Raw genomic sequence first — 14,436 nt, forward strand, 5'->3', positions numbered from 1 at the left:
ACTGACCCATTGTATGATCATTGTCAGCAATGGATACAGTCCCAATGACAGATAAACAGCAGTTTAGAAAAGCACCCATCTGGTTCCGCTGTGTGCATTACAGTCACTGACTGTGAAAAATGGGTGATACTTCTTGTGTAGACAAGACCAGAAGATGATTTTGAGCACTGGAATATGAAGGCCAACACTTTCAAAGTGCTGTCTGTAGTGAAGCAACTGTATACTTTGTCACCTAAATAGAAGCAACTTGCTTGTCAAAGGTGCCGAGCAGGCAACTGCAGGGAAGTTCTCATACTTGCGTAAATAACACCATATTTTTGGATGTCTGAATATGGACTGATATTTTAGACATGACAGGTGAAAATATTGGTCTTAGTTTTCAGTGGGCCAGATCCTACTGAATAACCATTTATTAGCAGGACAGACAACATCAGTGCGATAAGATCTTGGGATAAACATTACCAGTTCCACATTAATAAAGACATGAGATGCAAACCACTACAGCGAATAATTTTTCTGTCTGAAAAACTTTCTTTCCACAACAGTACATCACAAGAAGGGTAAAATGAAGGTCCTAACATTTTAACAGTTACATTAAAAACACAGATGCTGCTAGGTGTAGAATTTTTAGTGGCTTTTATTTAAGCTAGCCACACAATAAAATGAAAGTCAAAATGGCTGCATTGTTTATTGAATGCAGTTTTAAAGCATTTCTGAGCTTCTGTCAATCTCACATATCACAGACAGAAGTAATATTCAAATGCCATCAGTGAATCTACATTTAATTATCTTCAACATAATAATAAAATCATACAATATGATTATTACTAGATGTAATGTTCTATACATCCACACGGTAAACCTATTTTTGATGTCTCTCAACTGGCAAATTCTAGTTGGGAAGTGTTTGCAGGAGCTATTGAAAAACCATGCAAACATACAAGCATGACTAGCTCACAAAGAAGACAGTAGAATTTGTTACTTGGATCACAGCCCTTTTCTGGATTCAGGAGTTTTTCTAAAAGAATGTGCAGCCAGCATCCTGCTATGATTCACGGCCACGGGGAATGGATTGTTGATGAAACATGACCACTACTGGTAGACACTGAATCTTTAGTGACACCTTTCAAAAGATTTTGACCCTACCCTGTGTGCTGTTAAATCACTACTACATTCCTCCCCAGAAATAGATGCATTCGATAACAAATACTTCTGGTTTTCTTTAAGGTAGAAGAGGCTACATACATAGAGATATTAATAGTTCTTCAACATGAGGAAATTAGATTGTTTCTTCTTAAGAGTAACATTCAGTGCTGTTTGAATTTAGCTAGTGACTAGCCTTCTAATGGTGAAGGTGGCTAAAGAACAAGAGGGAAATAAGATGCAGAAGCAGAATGGATGCAAAAGAGGGATAGGCAGATAATTCAACACAACACCAAATAAAGAAAGAGTGACCAATGCTTGATGTAAATGAAATCTGTCAGAGCACAGCCCAAACCTGAAATGATGTCTGGCTTCTCAAGCACATGTGTAGGTTGAAAACACGTTTATTTTACATCTTAAGTGTACACATTCTATGTAATGTGAGCACTTCAAGTAATTGCTTTCTTTTTCCCATCTCTACTTCTTAGACAGTTTTTAAATTGTAATTCATTACTTGAATCAACTGATATTCCCCAATTGTCTTGAAACAGTGAGTACCTTTCCTGCAGGCTAGCAGTCACCTGAGAAGAAATGTCAGCATCTTTAAAATCAGAGAGATAGAATGAAACCAGGGATGATGATGCATTTCAAGCCCAATCTTGCCCATAATAAAAAAAATGGCAAAACTCACTGGTAGCAGCAGGTTCAGGGACAAGCCCCAGAGGATACTGCAATTTCATATTTAAAGAAGGAGAATATAACAATAAAAGGTAGGACATTTTAGGACAAATGTTGTAATCAAGAATAAAGTGAGAAAAAACATTCTAAGCTCACAGTGGAAATTAAAAGCCTCTTCTGGAACATTCCCTTTTACTGTGTCATGTGGTGCTTTGGAAACTCAGCATCATGCTTTTTAAAATCTCAGTTCTGCCCTTTGAGTTTTAGATATGAGAATTAACTATGGTTAGAACTCCAATTAAGCTTGAAAATCTAGAAATAAGGAAAGGTGATACATCACTATGTTGGGCCCTTCAGTAACCTCATTCTTATTCATAACATCATCGCCTTTGCAGAATTTCTTAATGGAATTTCTATCCTCAAGATCTTTGTTTTCTTTCACCAAGACAATTAAAAGAACACAAAACTGAAAAAGATGCAACACTATAAATTTAGGCTTCTTGTGGTCCACAGAACAAAGGACAGTAACCTTAAACCAAGCTCTGCCTCAGAGACGAGTATGCTAAGTCTGGTGTGCTTCCTTTCGCTCATCCGTTCACTCACACACACAGACACACTGGCTAAGTGAAATAAAATAATCTTATGGATGAAAGTATAAGGATAGTTCAGTCCAACTGAACACTCGGTAACTGTGGTGAACATTTCCCTGTGCCAGCTCACACATTCTGCAATTCACCCACCGATGGGCCTTCAAAGTTGACAGATTATAGATGACCTTTTTGTGACATGTATGAGTGAAGATGGAGAAATGCAACAAATCAATACTACATCATTCATATCTTCCTTTTATCTTAAAATGGCTTTTCCCAGCTATGAATCTCTCTGAGAAGCTCCGTTGCTCTGCTGGTTCGAGGAGTGAACACCAGCTAATCCCAAAGTTTCATTACTGGTTAATTTCAAAGGAATTAATTTACATTTGGACTAATCCATTTATAAGCGAATTATTGCAGATTACCATTTGATCTATGGTTTGCTTTTGGAGAAAGGACTAATCCTTCAGCACAAGTGACAGAAAAAAATTAACAAGATCCACCTCTTTCAGAGGTAAAAGCTTTCACTGCCCTATAGTGGATTTCATGCTATGCAGTTGCCATCTTGGGGAATGGCAAGAGACTGATCAAATACAAATGGATATTTCAAAGGAAAGAAACGATGCTTTTGAGTAACACTTGTTGACTGCCATCTAGAAACTGTATGGTTTTTGGCTAATATGTTTATATTTATGACTGGACTGAAAACAAGACAGGAAATAAGGCAGGTGCTTGGCTTTAAAACCACATTTCAAAGTGACATTCATGAAGGCAATAAAGCTTCCTATTAGGCTCAGAAGTCCTAAATTCATGAAATCTGGACGAGACTTTTCCCTATTAATCACATCTACCCTACCTTTCTTGCAAGCCCACGGATTTAACCGTTAGAGTAGCTGGATCTGTCTCCGCTTTAATGTCCATTACGCAGTCAAAGACTGGAGTCTCAGGTACGGGATCCAAATCTAGGAAGTCATCCTCATTTTTATCCTCTGTCCACTCTGAGTACGTGAATGAAGGCTGCCGGCTCACAGATTGGCGTCTGTCCTCTTGTAGTGGAAAGGGGGGCTCTGGACGGGCTCTGAGTAGATGCCAAAACTGGAGGAAACAAACATTTTAAAGAGCTTTCTGCTTGTTGCCACCCCTTCCATACAGCATAGAGGGTGGATCTTTAGGGCAGCATCCCAGCCCGCTATAATGTATTAGAATCGCAGAGGACTGAAGAGGACAGGAATGTTCCATGCAGGAGTAGCTTTGTGGTGCATGTTACAAGGATTCACATCTACCCATTCAAACCTGTTTTCAGACACAGAGGTTTCCACAGAGCTGGCCAGGCTTAACTCGGGGATACAGTGGAATGTGCTTGTGACCATCATATGCAAGCCAACGTGACATCACTGTGCTTTTGTTCAGTTTCCTACCATTCCTAAGCTTTTTTACAAAATAAGAATCTACTATACTATTCTACAAATCATACCTCTCCTGACTTAATGGTTTTCCACCTAAAATTTAGTTATAGCTGGGTTAAGAAAAGTAAACATAATTTTCCTGAAGTACATGTCTTTGATAATCTGTCACGGTAACCTGAATTCACGTATAAGTGAATAATTTTTTAAAGGGGCCTTGATTTTTGACACACATGGTTTTAAGGCTCAGAATGCCCATTTCAGTTTCTGGCCAGTGGCAAAGCCTGTTCTGTAATCTAATTATCTGTTTTAAACATGGTATAGACAATAAATAATAGATCTTGTGAAGTTCTAGAACATAAATGCAATATTAAAGTTAATAATATAACCTAATGGAGGGCTAGAAATGGCATGAATCTAAAAAATTACTGTATCATATTGATTTGCATGGATGCTGTGGCAGACTAGATGATTTTGAGATTTTATCAGTAGACTGTTTAAACCTACACACAGACCTCAGTTAAAAATTTCAAGTTCACCTCTGAATTCCAAGATGCGGAACCTTAGGCCAATTTTATCCCTCTAAAATTGAACGAGGACCAGTATCACTCAGTCTAAATGTTATACAAACTATATTGCATGGCATCCTTTTGAGACTAAGAAGAACAGGTCCTATTTTCCAAAGTAAAGCCTCTTCTGTCCTTTTCTTATAAGGCTTTTAAACGGGCAGCTGCATTTAGAAAACATGCCATTAAAAAATTTCTCTTCCTAGGCTACTAACAACTATTTTCTTGTGCCTGTGTGTCTTCATGTACTCTCATTTCTCTGAGAAAGAATGAAAGAAAGTGAAGCAAATTTTAATTTCTGTCCATAGTCAGCTTTAGCAAATGTTAGGACTCTCGCAAAGCAGCAGTATTCATTTGACAGTTACTTCCCACGAAATGTTTTTTTGTTTCAGTTAATCAGAGTACATGGTAATTACAAAAGCAAACATAGGAACATGATTACTAGACCTTTTTCACAAAAATTTGGGGCCCAACCTAACCTGAGTCTTTCCCGCATGCTTGGCTTGCTGGATGACAAGCAAGAAGGCTGAAGATCTGATTCTATTTTCATTCCCCAAGATGACTTCTGGAGCCTGGCAGTCCCGCAGTACTAGCCATGGTTCTTTCACATACTGCAAGACTGTAATAGCTGAGAAGTTCAGAGTGTAAAGTATCTGCTCAACAACTTTGTACTGCTGGAAAGTGCTGCTGTTAACTAAAATCAACACTTGTGCTAAGGGCCAAGTTGAAGGTCTAGGTACCAATTATGTATTACAGATTCTAGAACTGGTATGGTGACACAGGATTGATTTTACTGGTGATTTAACGCACTGTAAATCCAAAGGAACAAAAAGTTCACCCTACAAAGCATCTTTTCTTTAGATTGAAAGAAGTGTGAGATATACAAGGAGATGCCCAAGACACTGGAAGAAATTAAGTTATACTTAAAAGTGATGGGGTTAAACTAAATAATGGAAAAATAGCCAGCTCTGAAAACCTGTTCAGGAGGACTAGACAGCTCTATGCTGGTTCTCTGCAGCTGCCTGGGTCTTAAAACACCATTATATGAGGCAGAAAGCAGACAGCATCACTAATTCAAGCCTCAAGCACTCTATCCAGCCTTTTATTTTCACTGTGATTGCTAACCTCCTAACACATTCTGGTACCTGGGTATTCTCAGAAAAGCGCCTCAAAGCTTAGCTGGGGTCTACTCCCCTGAGAAATTTGCTCTACGTGTATTAGAGTCACAAATTCCCTGATTCAGGAATGAGCTGGACTTCAGCAAGTGCACAGACCAGACAGGGCCTCTCTTCTCTTGGTATCACTTCTAAGAATCCACTAGACCACCATTTCTCAGCCTCATCAGGTGGCCCAACAATTACTGCTCTACATTAAAGCAACAAAGTACCTGTATAAAAGGGCACATTTTAACCCTTCCCCAGGGAACTACTAAAGCGTTACTGTAGGTTACCACAGTTACTGAATTAAAAAAAAAAATCTGCATAAGCTGCTTTTCACTGGCATGCTATCTACTATGTACCATCAGTGTGGGACTGATCTATTAGGTCCATCTATAAAGACACAGGGGTAAATTTGCGAAAGAAAGACTTAATCATAAAAGCACTTCTTAATGCAAAAGACCCCCTTTAAGTTCCCTTCTAGGCAGCACATTGCTTAAAATCCACTGCTGGGGGGGGTGGGTGGGGAAGATATCACTTGGCTGAGAAAGAGAGAAAATAAAGAAAACTGTCTTCATGCAACTATCTGTTGTCTACCATTCTAGAAACCCTGCTTAGATCCATCACTACATTACTTTCAGTATTCTGCTGAGTACTATTTTACATCTTATTCTCTAAATACTGATAGAAGCAGATGTATTCAAATTGCAAAGCAGCTAGACCTGGGCTGCATCAAAAGATAAGTGTCCAGCAGGTTGAGGGAGGTCATTCTATCCCTCTACACCGCTCTTGTGAGACCCCATCTGGAGTACTGTGTCCAGTTATGGAGCCTTCAGTACAGGAAAGACACAGACCTGTTAGAGCGAGTCCAGAAGAGGGCCACAAAAATGATCAGAGGGCTGGAACACCTCTCCTATGAGGACGGACTCAGAGAGTTGGGTTTATTCATCCTGGAGAAGAGAGGGTCCAGGGAGACCTTACAGCAGCCTTCCAATACTTAAAGGGGTCTTTATAAGAAAGATGGGGACAAACTTTTTAGTAGGGTCTATAGTGATAGGACAGGGAGTAATGGTTTTAAACTGAAAGAAGGCAGATTCAGATGAGATATAAAGAAGAAATGTTTTACGATGAGGGTAGTGAAACACTGGAAGAGGTTGCCCAGAGATGTTGTAGGCACCCCACCCCAGCTCACTGCAGGGAGGGTTGGACAAGATGACCTTTAAAGGTCCTTTCCAACCCAAACCATTCCATGATTCTATGACTCTGTGTCAGAGACTAAGGTAACAGGTAAGTAGGAAGGGACAAGGCTCATATGCTCTCTCTAAACCACGTCTCCTTCCTAATGTCACTGTTAGAAGATACTGGGCAAGATGGACCACTGGCCTGATGTTTGTTATGTTCTGGTTCTCTGTGACTTGTCCAGAGAACAGGCTGTCACAGAGACATTTGTGCCTCCACTCTAGCTAGAAGACTGTTAGCACAGACCACAGGAATACAAAACAGAGCAAGCTTGACTACATGGGAACTGTTATAACACTGTTTTCTGTACAAAAGTTTTAACCAACACTTTAAAAAGGGCTAAGTCCACTCTCATCTACACTGGTATAAGTGTTCAATTACAAGAAGTTACTACATATGCAAAGCAGTTTAAAGTGATATCAGAATTTTTGGCCATAGAGAGCTTTCATTTAAAGTTCCTTGCTGTGCTAAGAATGGGTCAGCAATAAAATGCTCCCATCCAGCAACAACTAGGTTTGATATGCAGAGAAATCACACCCCTGCTATTTTGATTTCCAGCTCAGAATGTTTTGCTGCAAAATTACCTAGAATTCACACAGTTTATCACAAGTCCCAGACGTCTCATTTTTGTTCTTTAATATTTGCAATTACAAAATCACCCAAAGTTTATTTTTTGAGGACACAAAATTCATCTGGATAAGGAACAGCAGCATCAAAAAAGCAGAAAATTGCGTAAGCCCAGCTAACTTCCTTGCCTACATCAATGATCAGAGACATAGAGGCATTAACAATAATTACTTCGCCGAATGGAAAGTTTTAAAAAGCACATTCATCCAACAGATTAAACAGAAGATTTTGCCACCATGCTGCCTCTGAGTGAACGTAACCATGGCATGTAATATGACAAACTTCCTACCAGCGAGCGTGGCCAGCAAATCAAAGGAAGTATTATTCCCCTCTCCTTGGCACTGATGCAGCAGCACCTTGAATACTGTGTCCAATTTTAGGCCCTCCAGTTTAATACAGATAGGAAAAACTGGAGTGGGCCCAGTGGAGGGCTACAAAGGAGATCAGGAGCACATGATCTTTGAAGAAGGTGGAAGGAATTGGGCTTGTTCAGCCTGGCAAAGAGGATCCTGGAGTGACCTAGCAGCAACCTGCAACTACTTGAAGGGCAGCTCCAGAGATGATGCAGACAGACTCTTCTTGGTAAAGGCAGCTGATACCACAAGGAATAATGGCCACAAGCTGCAGAAATCCAGCTTTAGTAAATTCAGATCAGACATTAGGAACAAATTCTTCCCTGAGAGCACTGGAAGTCATGGTACAGGTACCCCCAGAGATGATACATCTACTTCCCAGGAGGGTTTTCAAAACCTGTGTAGAAAAATGCATGTCTGACCTTAACGAGTGTTGGCAACAGCCCTGCTTCAAGCAGGATGTCAGATTAGCAATCTTCACAGGTCCCTTCCCACCAACAGTCCCGTGATTCTATGATCTACTTCATTACACTACGCATCACTCAAAAGACATGTACATGGTACAGCTTCAGCTTCCTGAGCTGCCTGAAGGCAGTCAAGGACAGGAAGTGATGTTCCACCAGCATTTTCAGTAACTGCATTCCCACTCTACCAGAACACTATACAAAGGGCATTACATTCACAAGTGCTCTGGACCAGCTATTTCTGCTGCTTAAGTCAAAGGATGCTCTGCAGGTAACTCATAAGGCAGCAATATTAGATAGTCTTGTTACGGGACCACATCCCTTTTACTTAAGTGCAAATAGTTTGCCCATCTGTGGATGGAAAGAATAAAAACCATCAGTGTAATCCCCAATTCATCAAGAAATTGAGTAAGGCTAAGTGTAGTTGTGATTCTCTATGTAAAGCAAGGAGAAAACTATACAGAAATAGCCCCAAATATGTTGCTTTACAATCAACTTGGACATAACATCAACAGGTAAATTAGACATCTTATAAAAACTGACTGGGCATGGATATAGTTTGCACAGTATCATAACTTACCAGAGATCCTACAAATAACAGTCCTAGAGAAGCTAAAGACAGCAGGATGTATGATACCACAATGCTCCCGATTCTAGTCAGGTCCTGTGAAACAACAGAATTGGCAATGATTCCTAAAGTATTCAGGGACGCTGTATAGTGTCTGCACGCGTGTTCTTTGCAAGCTGTGTATTCATTCTTGGATTTCCCATGTAGATTTAGTTAGACCATACTCTTGCCCATGAAAAAGCCACCAACAACAACAGAAAAATGCCAGGCTTTGGAGAAGACCGAAATTGAAACCATCTCTAAGCTCCAGCACCTCAGAAGGTCTAAAAACCATATTTCACTGTGAAGGCAAAGAGGAAGTCTGCTTCCTACCCTCATGCATTGCCAAAATTGAGATCTGTATGCATGATTCAATTTTGCAGCCTGGATCCATGTTTCATTGCCACAGTCAGTGTAATTTTATATTGTAGCAAGGAGCTTTGAGGAAAATTTAGTACTGTTCTCATGTTTGTGGGTCCTTACATAAAACTCGGCCACAGAGGACTTTTCTACATTTTCTACACATTCTGTGAAACACCATCAGATTCATTCACAGCACTGGCAGTGAAATCTCCCTCTGATGTCTTAGTCATACTTAAATAGTTTAGAGTTCAGCCTATTGTACAAAATACAATTCTAATGGGCTTCAGCGGGCAAGGAATTTTACTCTGTTTCTGACGAACGAGTACAGCTAAAGAGAAATCCAGAGTTAAAAGCTTTCATTTGTTTATTTTAACATCTGAAGATTTCTTTGCCTTTGCTGTTTTCAAGTCTAAATCTGCACTGTAAATAGCGCTATAATAAACAGTCCTCAAAGATATGCATGAACATCTGCATAGAATTATACTTGGGATGTTCTTGAGGTGCATTCTAGGAATAAGTTTCCTCCACACCGAACACTTACTTTAAGTCAAAATCATGTAAATCAGGGATTTCCTGTAAGAACAACTTGTTAATGACTGACCCACTACAAATAAGATATAAGCAATGCTCTATGAAGAGCTATGATTGTGCATAATAAACCCAACTAAGAAAGGGCAAAGAAAAAGTGCTTCTTTCAAATAAACAAAATAGCAGGTGACATGCAGCTCAAACATTGTTAAGCAAACACAAAAACAGTCTCCTCTGTACTTCAGCCATAAGAGGCACTGAGTCAGATTTCCTATTTGTACAGCATAGCCTCTGCTACAAAGATTATGTACAATGAATCTAACCATTCTGATAGCAAATATATTTTGCCTGATTTATGAAAGTAGCTGCTCACCATTTAATTAAGGTTCTGTCCACACTAGAGAAATCTGCACTGGGTATAATTACCCCAGTAATTTATCAGATGAATCATACTGGTATACATGTCATTACATCACAGTGAGAAGCTAAGCAATTTTACTGGGGTAGCTTTGTAGATATAATTTAATCTGTGCATCTAGTACACCTGAAATACTTCTACTGCACATAGATATGCTCTAAACACTCAACAGAAATAGAATTTTGTGACTGTGTATCTTGTGATTTGCACCCTTTATGTGGCGTGATCCATTCTTCCAGAATTTAAACTCCTATCCATCCTAATAAATTAAGTTCCAACTCTTTCTTTACAGTGGGCTAAACCTTCGTGGGCTGATTTCTTATTGCTTTGTTTCATTTGTAATCATTTGCACATTATGAAAAATTTGCTGTGCTGAGCTAATGTCATAGACAAAAATTCAGCCCTTTATCTTGAAGGTAAAATATGGATCTGTTTCCAAAAAACTCTTTTCACCGTTTCAGGACACACATGCATTATTATCACTATATTATAGGAAGTACACGTGTATTACACTTTTAAACAGGAGAGATATTAGAAGTATTTATAATCAGAGAGAAGTACAGGGACTTACCTCCCCTTGATCTGACAAAAACTGTTTAAATGGGGTAAGCAAGTAAGACAGCAGGTCAAAGGCATTCTGAGCTGCTGGGATGGTCCCGTAAGTGCTGTACCACAGCATCATGCAGAGAAGCTGTGTAATCAATCAGAAAATACATAATAAGCATCTCTCATTACACAAACATTCATTTTCATTTCAAGAATGCATAATTAACTAATTTAGTTCTCATTGATTTCATGTTGATCATCATGTTTGCTTTAAAAAGTCAGGTATTTTCTAGGCTGTAGCTTAACAGGAACTTAAAGACTGACTGCCAAATGTTCAGCTACCATTAACTAGATGCGTATCACTAAGTTAAGCAAGCTTACTCTGATCTACACTAGCAAAAAGACTGCCCATGGTAGCCTGTACATCAAAAGAGCAACAGATTCCTCTGACTTTTGAACTTTCAGCATTATTATTATTAGATCAAAAGTGGTAACTCAATGAACTTTGAATGTTATTGAGACAATTAAGGCCTATCTCATGGCTCTCACAAATAGCCACGTTCACACAGGTATCCCTATAAACAGATACACACAAATATACATGTTGAAAGATTTCATTTGAACCACTAAGGTTGCTGCACACACCACAGCTAATGTAAAACTACAAAAGCAATGATGCTATATTTAACACCCTCACAGAGAGGTATACCTTCATCCTCGACCATCAAAGGCACACTGGAACTTTTTAAGAAGATGGTTATCTACCCCCGTATGTATCAGCTACAGAAGATGGGTTTTTGTTGGGAGATGAGTCATTTGGCAAAGGAGGTATTTGCAGTGGGGCAGACAACAGGATGGGAGTCTGGGACATCAAAAGGCAGGGACTGTTTGAGAAGCAAAGCTTTGAGAGTTTGCTGCAGAAATAAAACGACTGCAGCTATGCCCATTGTTACATCTACAATGAATGAGGAGGAAACCTCCCAAGCCAACAAAGCTTAAAAGAAGGGTCCCAGCATTTCAAAGAGATGACAAGCTGCCTTACCAGAATCTGTGAGAGGACAAACAGATACATGCTGTCTCCAGGCATTAATCCATTCCACTGGGCAGCCCAACCAAGCAGTGCTGTTTTCTGGAAGGTTTTCAGGGACTGCTCTTTCCTGTTCACCTGTCCTTGTTGTCCTTCAGCTTCATCCATTGACTCCATAACAGCTGGATTGGAAAGACCTTCACGTGAAAATGACATGTGCAGGGAATGAATAGTACGTAACCCTGCAGCCACCGCGGAGCCTGCAAGGGCTATTGTTTTCCTAGAGACGATGGTTACCTCTCAGTTCTGCATCAGTAAGCGCGGCTCAGGATTGTGAGCGTCACACTCTATTAGTGCAGCTGTATTCACCTGCCTTCGTCAGAAAAAAGTGAGCGTGGGCGGATAAATTATTTTCTCTTTCTTTCCGGAGGTGCAGATTCTGGGCTTTGTTGTTAATAAATTCTCATTTACATCACTGCACCTTTTCGTTTTTACTTTTTAAAAGGAACCATCTGTGCTATTTTCCTAGCTCCACACTTCCTGGCTACATGGTGGCAGAGAACCCATTTTGTCTCTCCCTGCCTCAAATTCTCTATTTCCCCTTATTTGTCTGCTTTCTCTAATTTGATTATAAATTTCTGAGGTAGAGCCTGTTTCATGTTATGTGTCTGAATAGTGCTCAAGGGTTCTGGGTTTTGCCTGAGTGTCCTAAGGCACTAATAAAACAGACTTTATTCTAATAACCTACTTCTTGGATGAATTCATACTCAGGAGCTATTTAATAATGTTGTAATGCTATTCCATTCAGTGGAAATATGCACTGGAGTGGCTAGTCCCTCAGTAACAGTATTTCGAACACAGTCTGTGTAGATATAAATTAATTTACAAGCTAAAAGGAGTGAAAGATCAGACCTGTTTGATGTAAGTACTACTGATTTACATCTTTCTACATGAGGAAAGCCCCAAGGTTGCCCTGCATACAACACTGTAGCCTTAAGTCTAAGCCAGCCACCTGTGCGCCAGGGAAAGGCCACATCATTGTCCCTTCTGTGGTTTGTTAAGGTCAAATTTCTATGAAACATTCCTCTCATTAGACATTTCTCTAATTGTCTCACAATAGTAACTCTAAGTCAGATAACATCCATAAACTAGCCACAGCTCTAATTAGGCAGATGAAACATATGACCCATGTATCAGCTGAGGGTCTGGCCATTAGTACGGTAAGAATTCATGAAAATACCCCCTTCTGATTTCTAAAATACAAAAACGTGAGAGTGGACAGGAACATGAAACACTTATTCGCACTCAGTGGATGTTCTTCCCTGCCTCACTGAAACAGACTTTAGGGTATCCACCCCTGCGCAAGAGAACAAGGCGTTTGGGAAATGCTGATGGTTTCCTCTACAAGGTTCTCCATTTCAACAGCTACCCAGCAACAAGAGGGTCATCATTGTGTAATGACTGGGGAGACCCAGAGGTAACACAAGAACGAGCACCTGAAAGGTACCACCAGGTACTTCCCCAGGAGCTCAGGTTATTGGTTTCTCAGGTACTTCCCCAGGAGTTCAGGTAACTGGTTTCTCATTTTCAAAATATCTCCAGCCAGTTTATGATGGGCAGTAGCCTCAGCAGGGTATGCTGGGTGTAACTGGTTATATGTAGCTATTTTCATTGTCTTTACACAGGTATTTCTCAGGAATCATAGAGAATGTGCATCTAGACGGACATACACCCATGTCATTCCATAGGTATGTGCTGAAGTTAACTGACTATTTGCCAGGAAGGACTCAGTCCAGTAATTTGCATAAACACGGTCAAAATTTCATATTAAATACAGGTCAGCAGAACATGGAAAAATATGGAAACTAAAAAGGTAAAATCAGAAGCGTCAACAATCCCAGCCTGTATTTCTCACAGTGGTAAAAATTCCTTTGCTTTCATCTGTATGTCGTTAATGCTAGAAGACAACAGCTTGAAAATAGCACTTTTCAAAGAAAAGCAGACAGTTTCTGGAACATAGCTCAAGAGATCACGGGAGCTCTACCTCTCTGTCCTTCAAGCTCCAGCCGGTAATCTGCAGCCCACGGCATGCCCCCCCGCCCCCCCAGGAAACACAGAGTCCAGATGCAGTCCTTGGCGTCCAGGAACACTGACCATACGCTTAACACCTGACTTCTGATTCCATGCTACATAAATCTGAACCCAAAGTTCTCCAAGAGGACAACACAGTGGCTACATTAAGCAGCCACAGTTAAGCCTGCCTAAATACTTTCACTGGTGACCTTTGGTTTCGTTTTCTACAATGTCATAAAACTTATCAGTTAAAGCTGAAAATTCTCAAGCTTCCAAACTGCTTCAGGTCTCACTGGATATGGACAACAACTGAGGGGAAAACCCTTGTTAATGTTTTCCCATTTTTTTCTGCTATTTTTGCAGGAAGTTGATGTGTTTTGGAATAGGAATTAGGAATTTAGCAGGCACAGAATCTGGACGTCATAAATTATTTTTGCTATTCACACAAGAAGACACGCACCCGTGGCTGAGACATAAACCTTCCAAAAAAAATAAATATCTATTTACATATAGTTTGTTATATTGCTCCTAAGGTCTCTAACCTTCCATTTTCACTAACCATGTTTTAAGTCCTACTTTTCCTTTATCTGCATTAAATAATGCACCTTCTTTCCTAAGAATGGTGAATGAAGCTATTTACTGTTTTTCCAAATC

The 14,436-nt window shown here is 39.9% G+C and overlaps 1 protein-coding gene across 23 annotated transcripts in view; it reads right to left on the minus strand.

Annotated features, from left to right (window-relative positions):
• The window catches only part of PTPN5 (protein tyrosine phosphatase non-receptor type 5), a 90,723-nt gene that overhangs the window by 29,556 nt on the left and 46,731 nt on the right, over nucleotides 1-14,436 (minus strand). For 17 of the 23 annotated variants that reach the window (XM_063331980.1, XM_063331984.1, XM_063331978.1 and 14 more), the window contains 4 exons: nucleotides 11,725-11,906; nucleotides 10,708-10,827; nucleotides 8,801-8,884; nucleotides 3,268-3,506 (listed from right to left, as the gene is read on the minus strand). In XM_063331980.1, coding sequence (XP_063188050.1) covers nucleotides 3,268-3,506; nucleotides 8,801-8,884; nucleotides 10,708-10,827; nucleotides 11,725-11,906 — 625 coding nt within the window. The remainder of the gene's footprint in view (nucleotides 1-3,267; nucleotides 3,507-8,800; nucleotides 8,885-10,707; nucleotides 10,828-11,724; nucleotides 11,907-14,436) is intronic. The other 6 variants (XM_063331996.1, XM_063331994.1, XM_063331991.1 and 3 more) reach the window with 1 other exon arrangement.

The sequence above is a fragment of the Chroicocephalus ridibundus genome, chromosome 4, assembly GCF_963924245.1.
Source record: "Chroicocephalus ridibundus chromosome 4, bChrRid1.1, whole genome shotgun sequence".
Classification (NCBI taxonomy): Eukaryota; Metazoa; Chordata; class Aves; order Charadriiformes; family Laridae; genus Chroicocephalus; species Chroicocephalus ridibundus.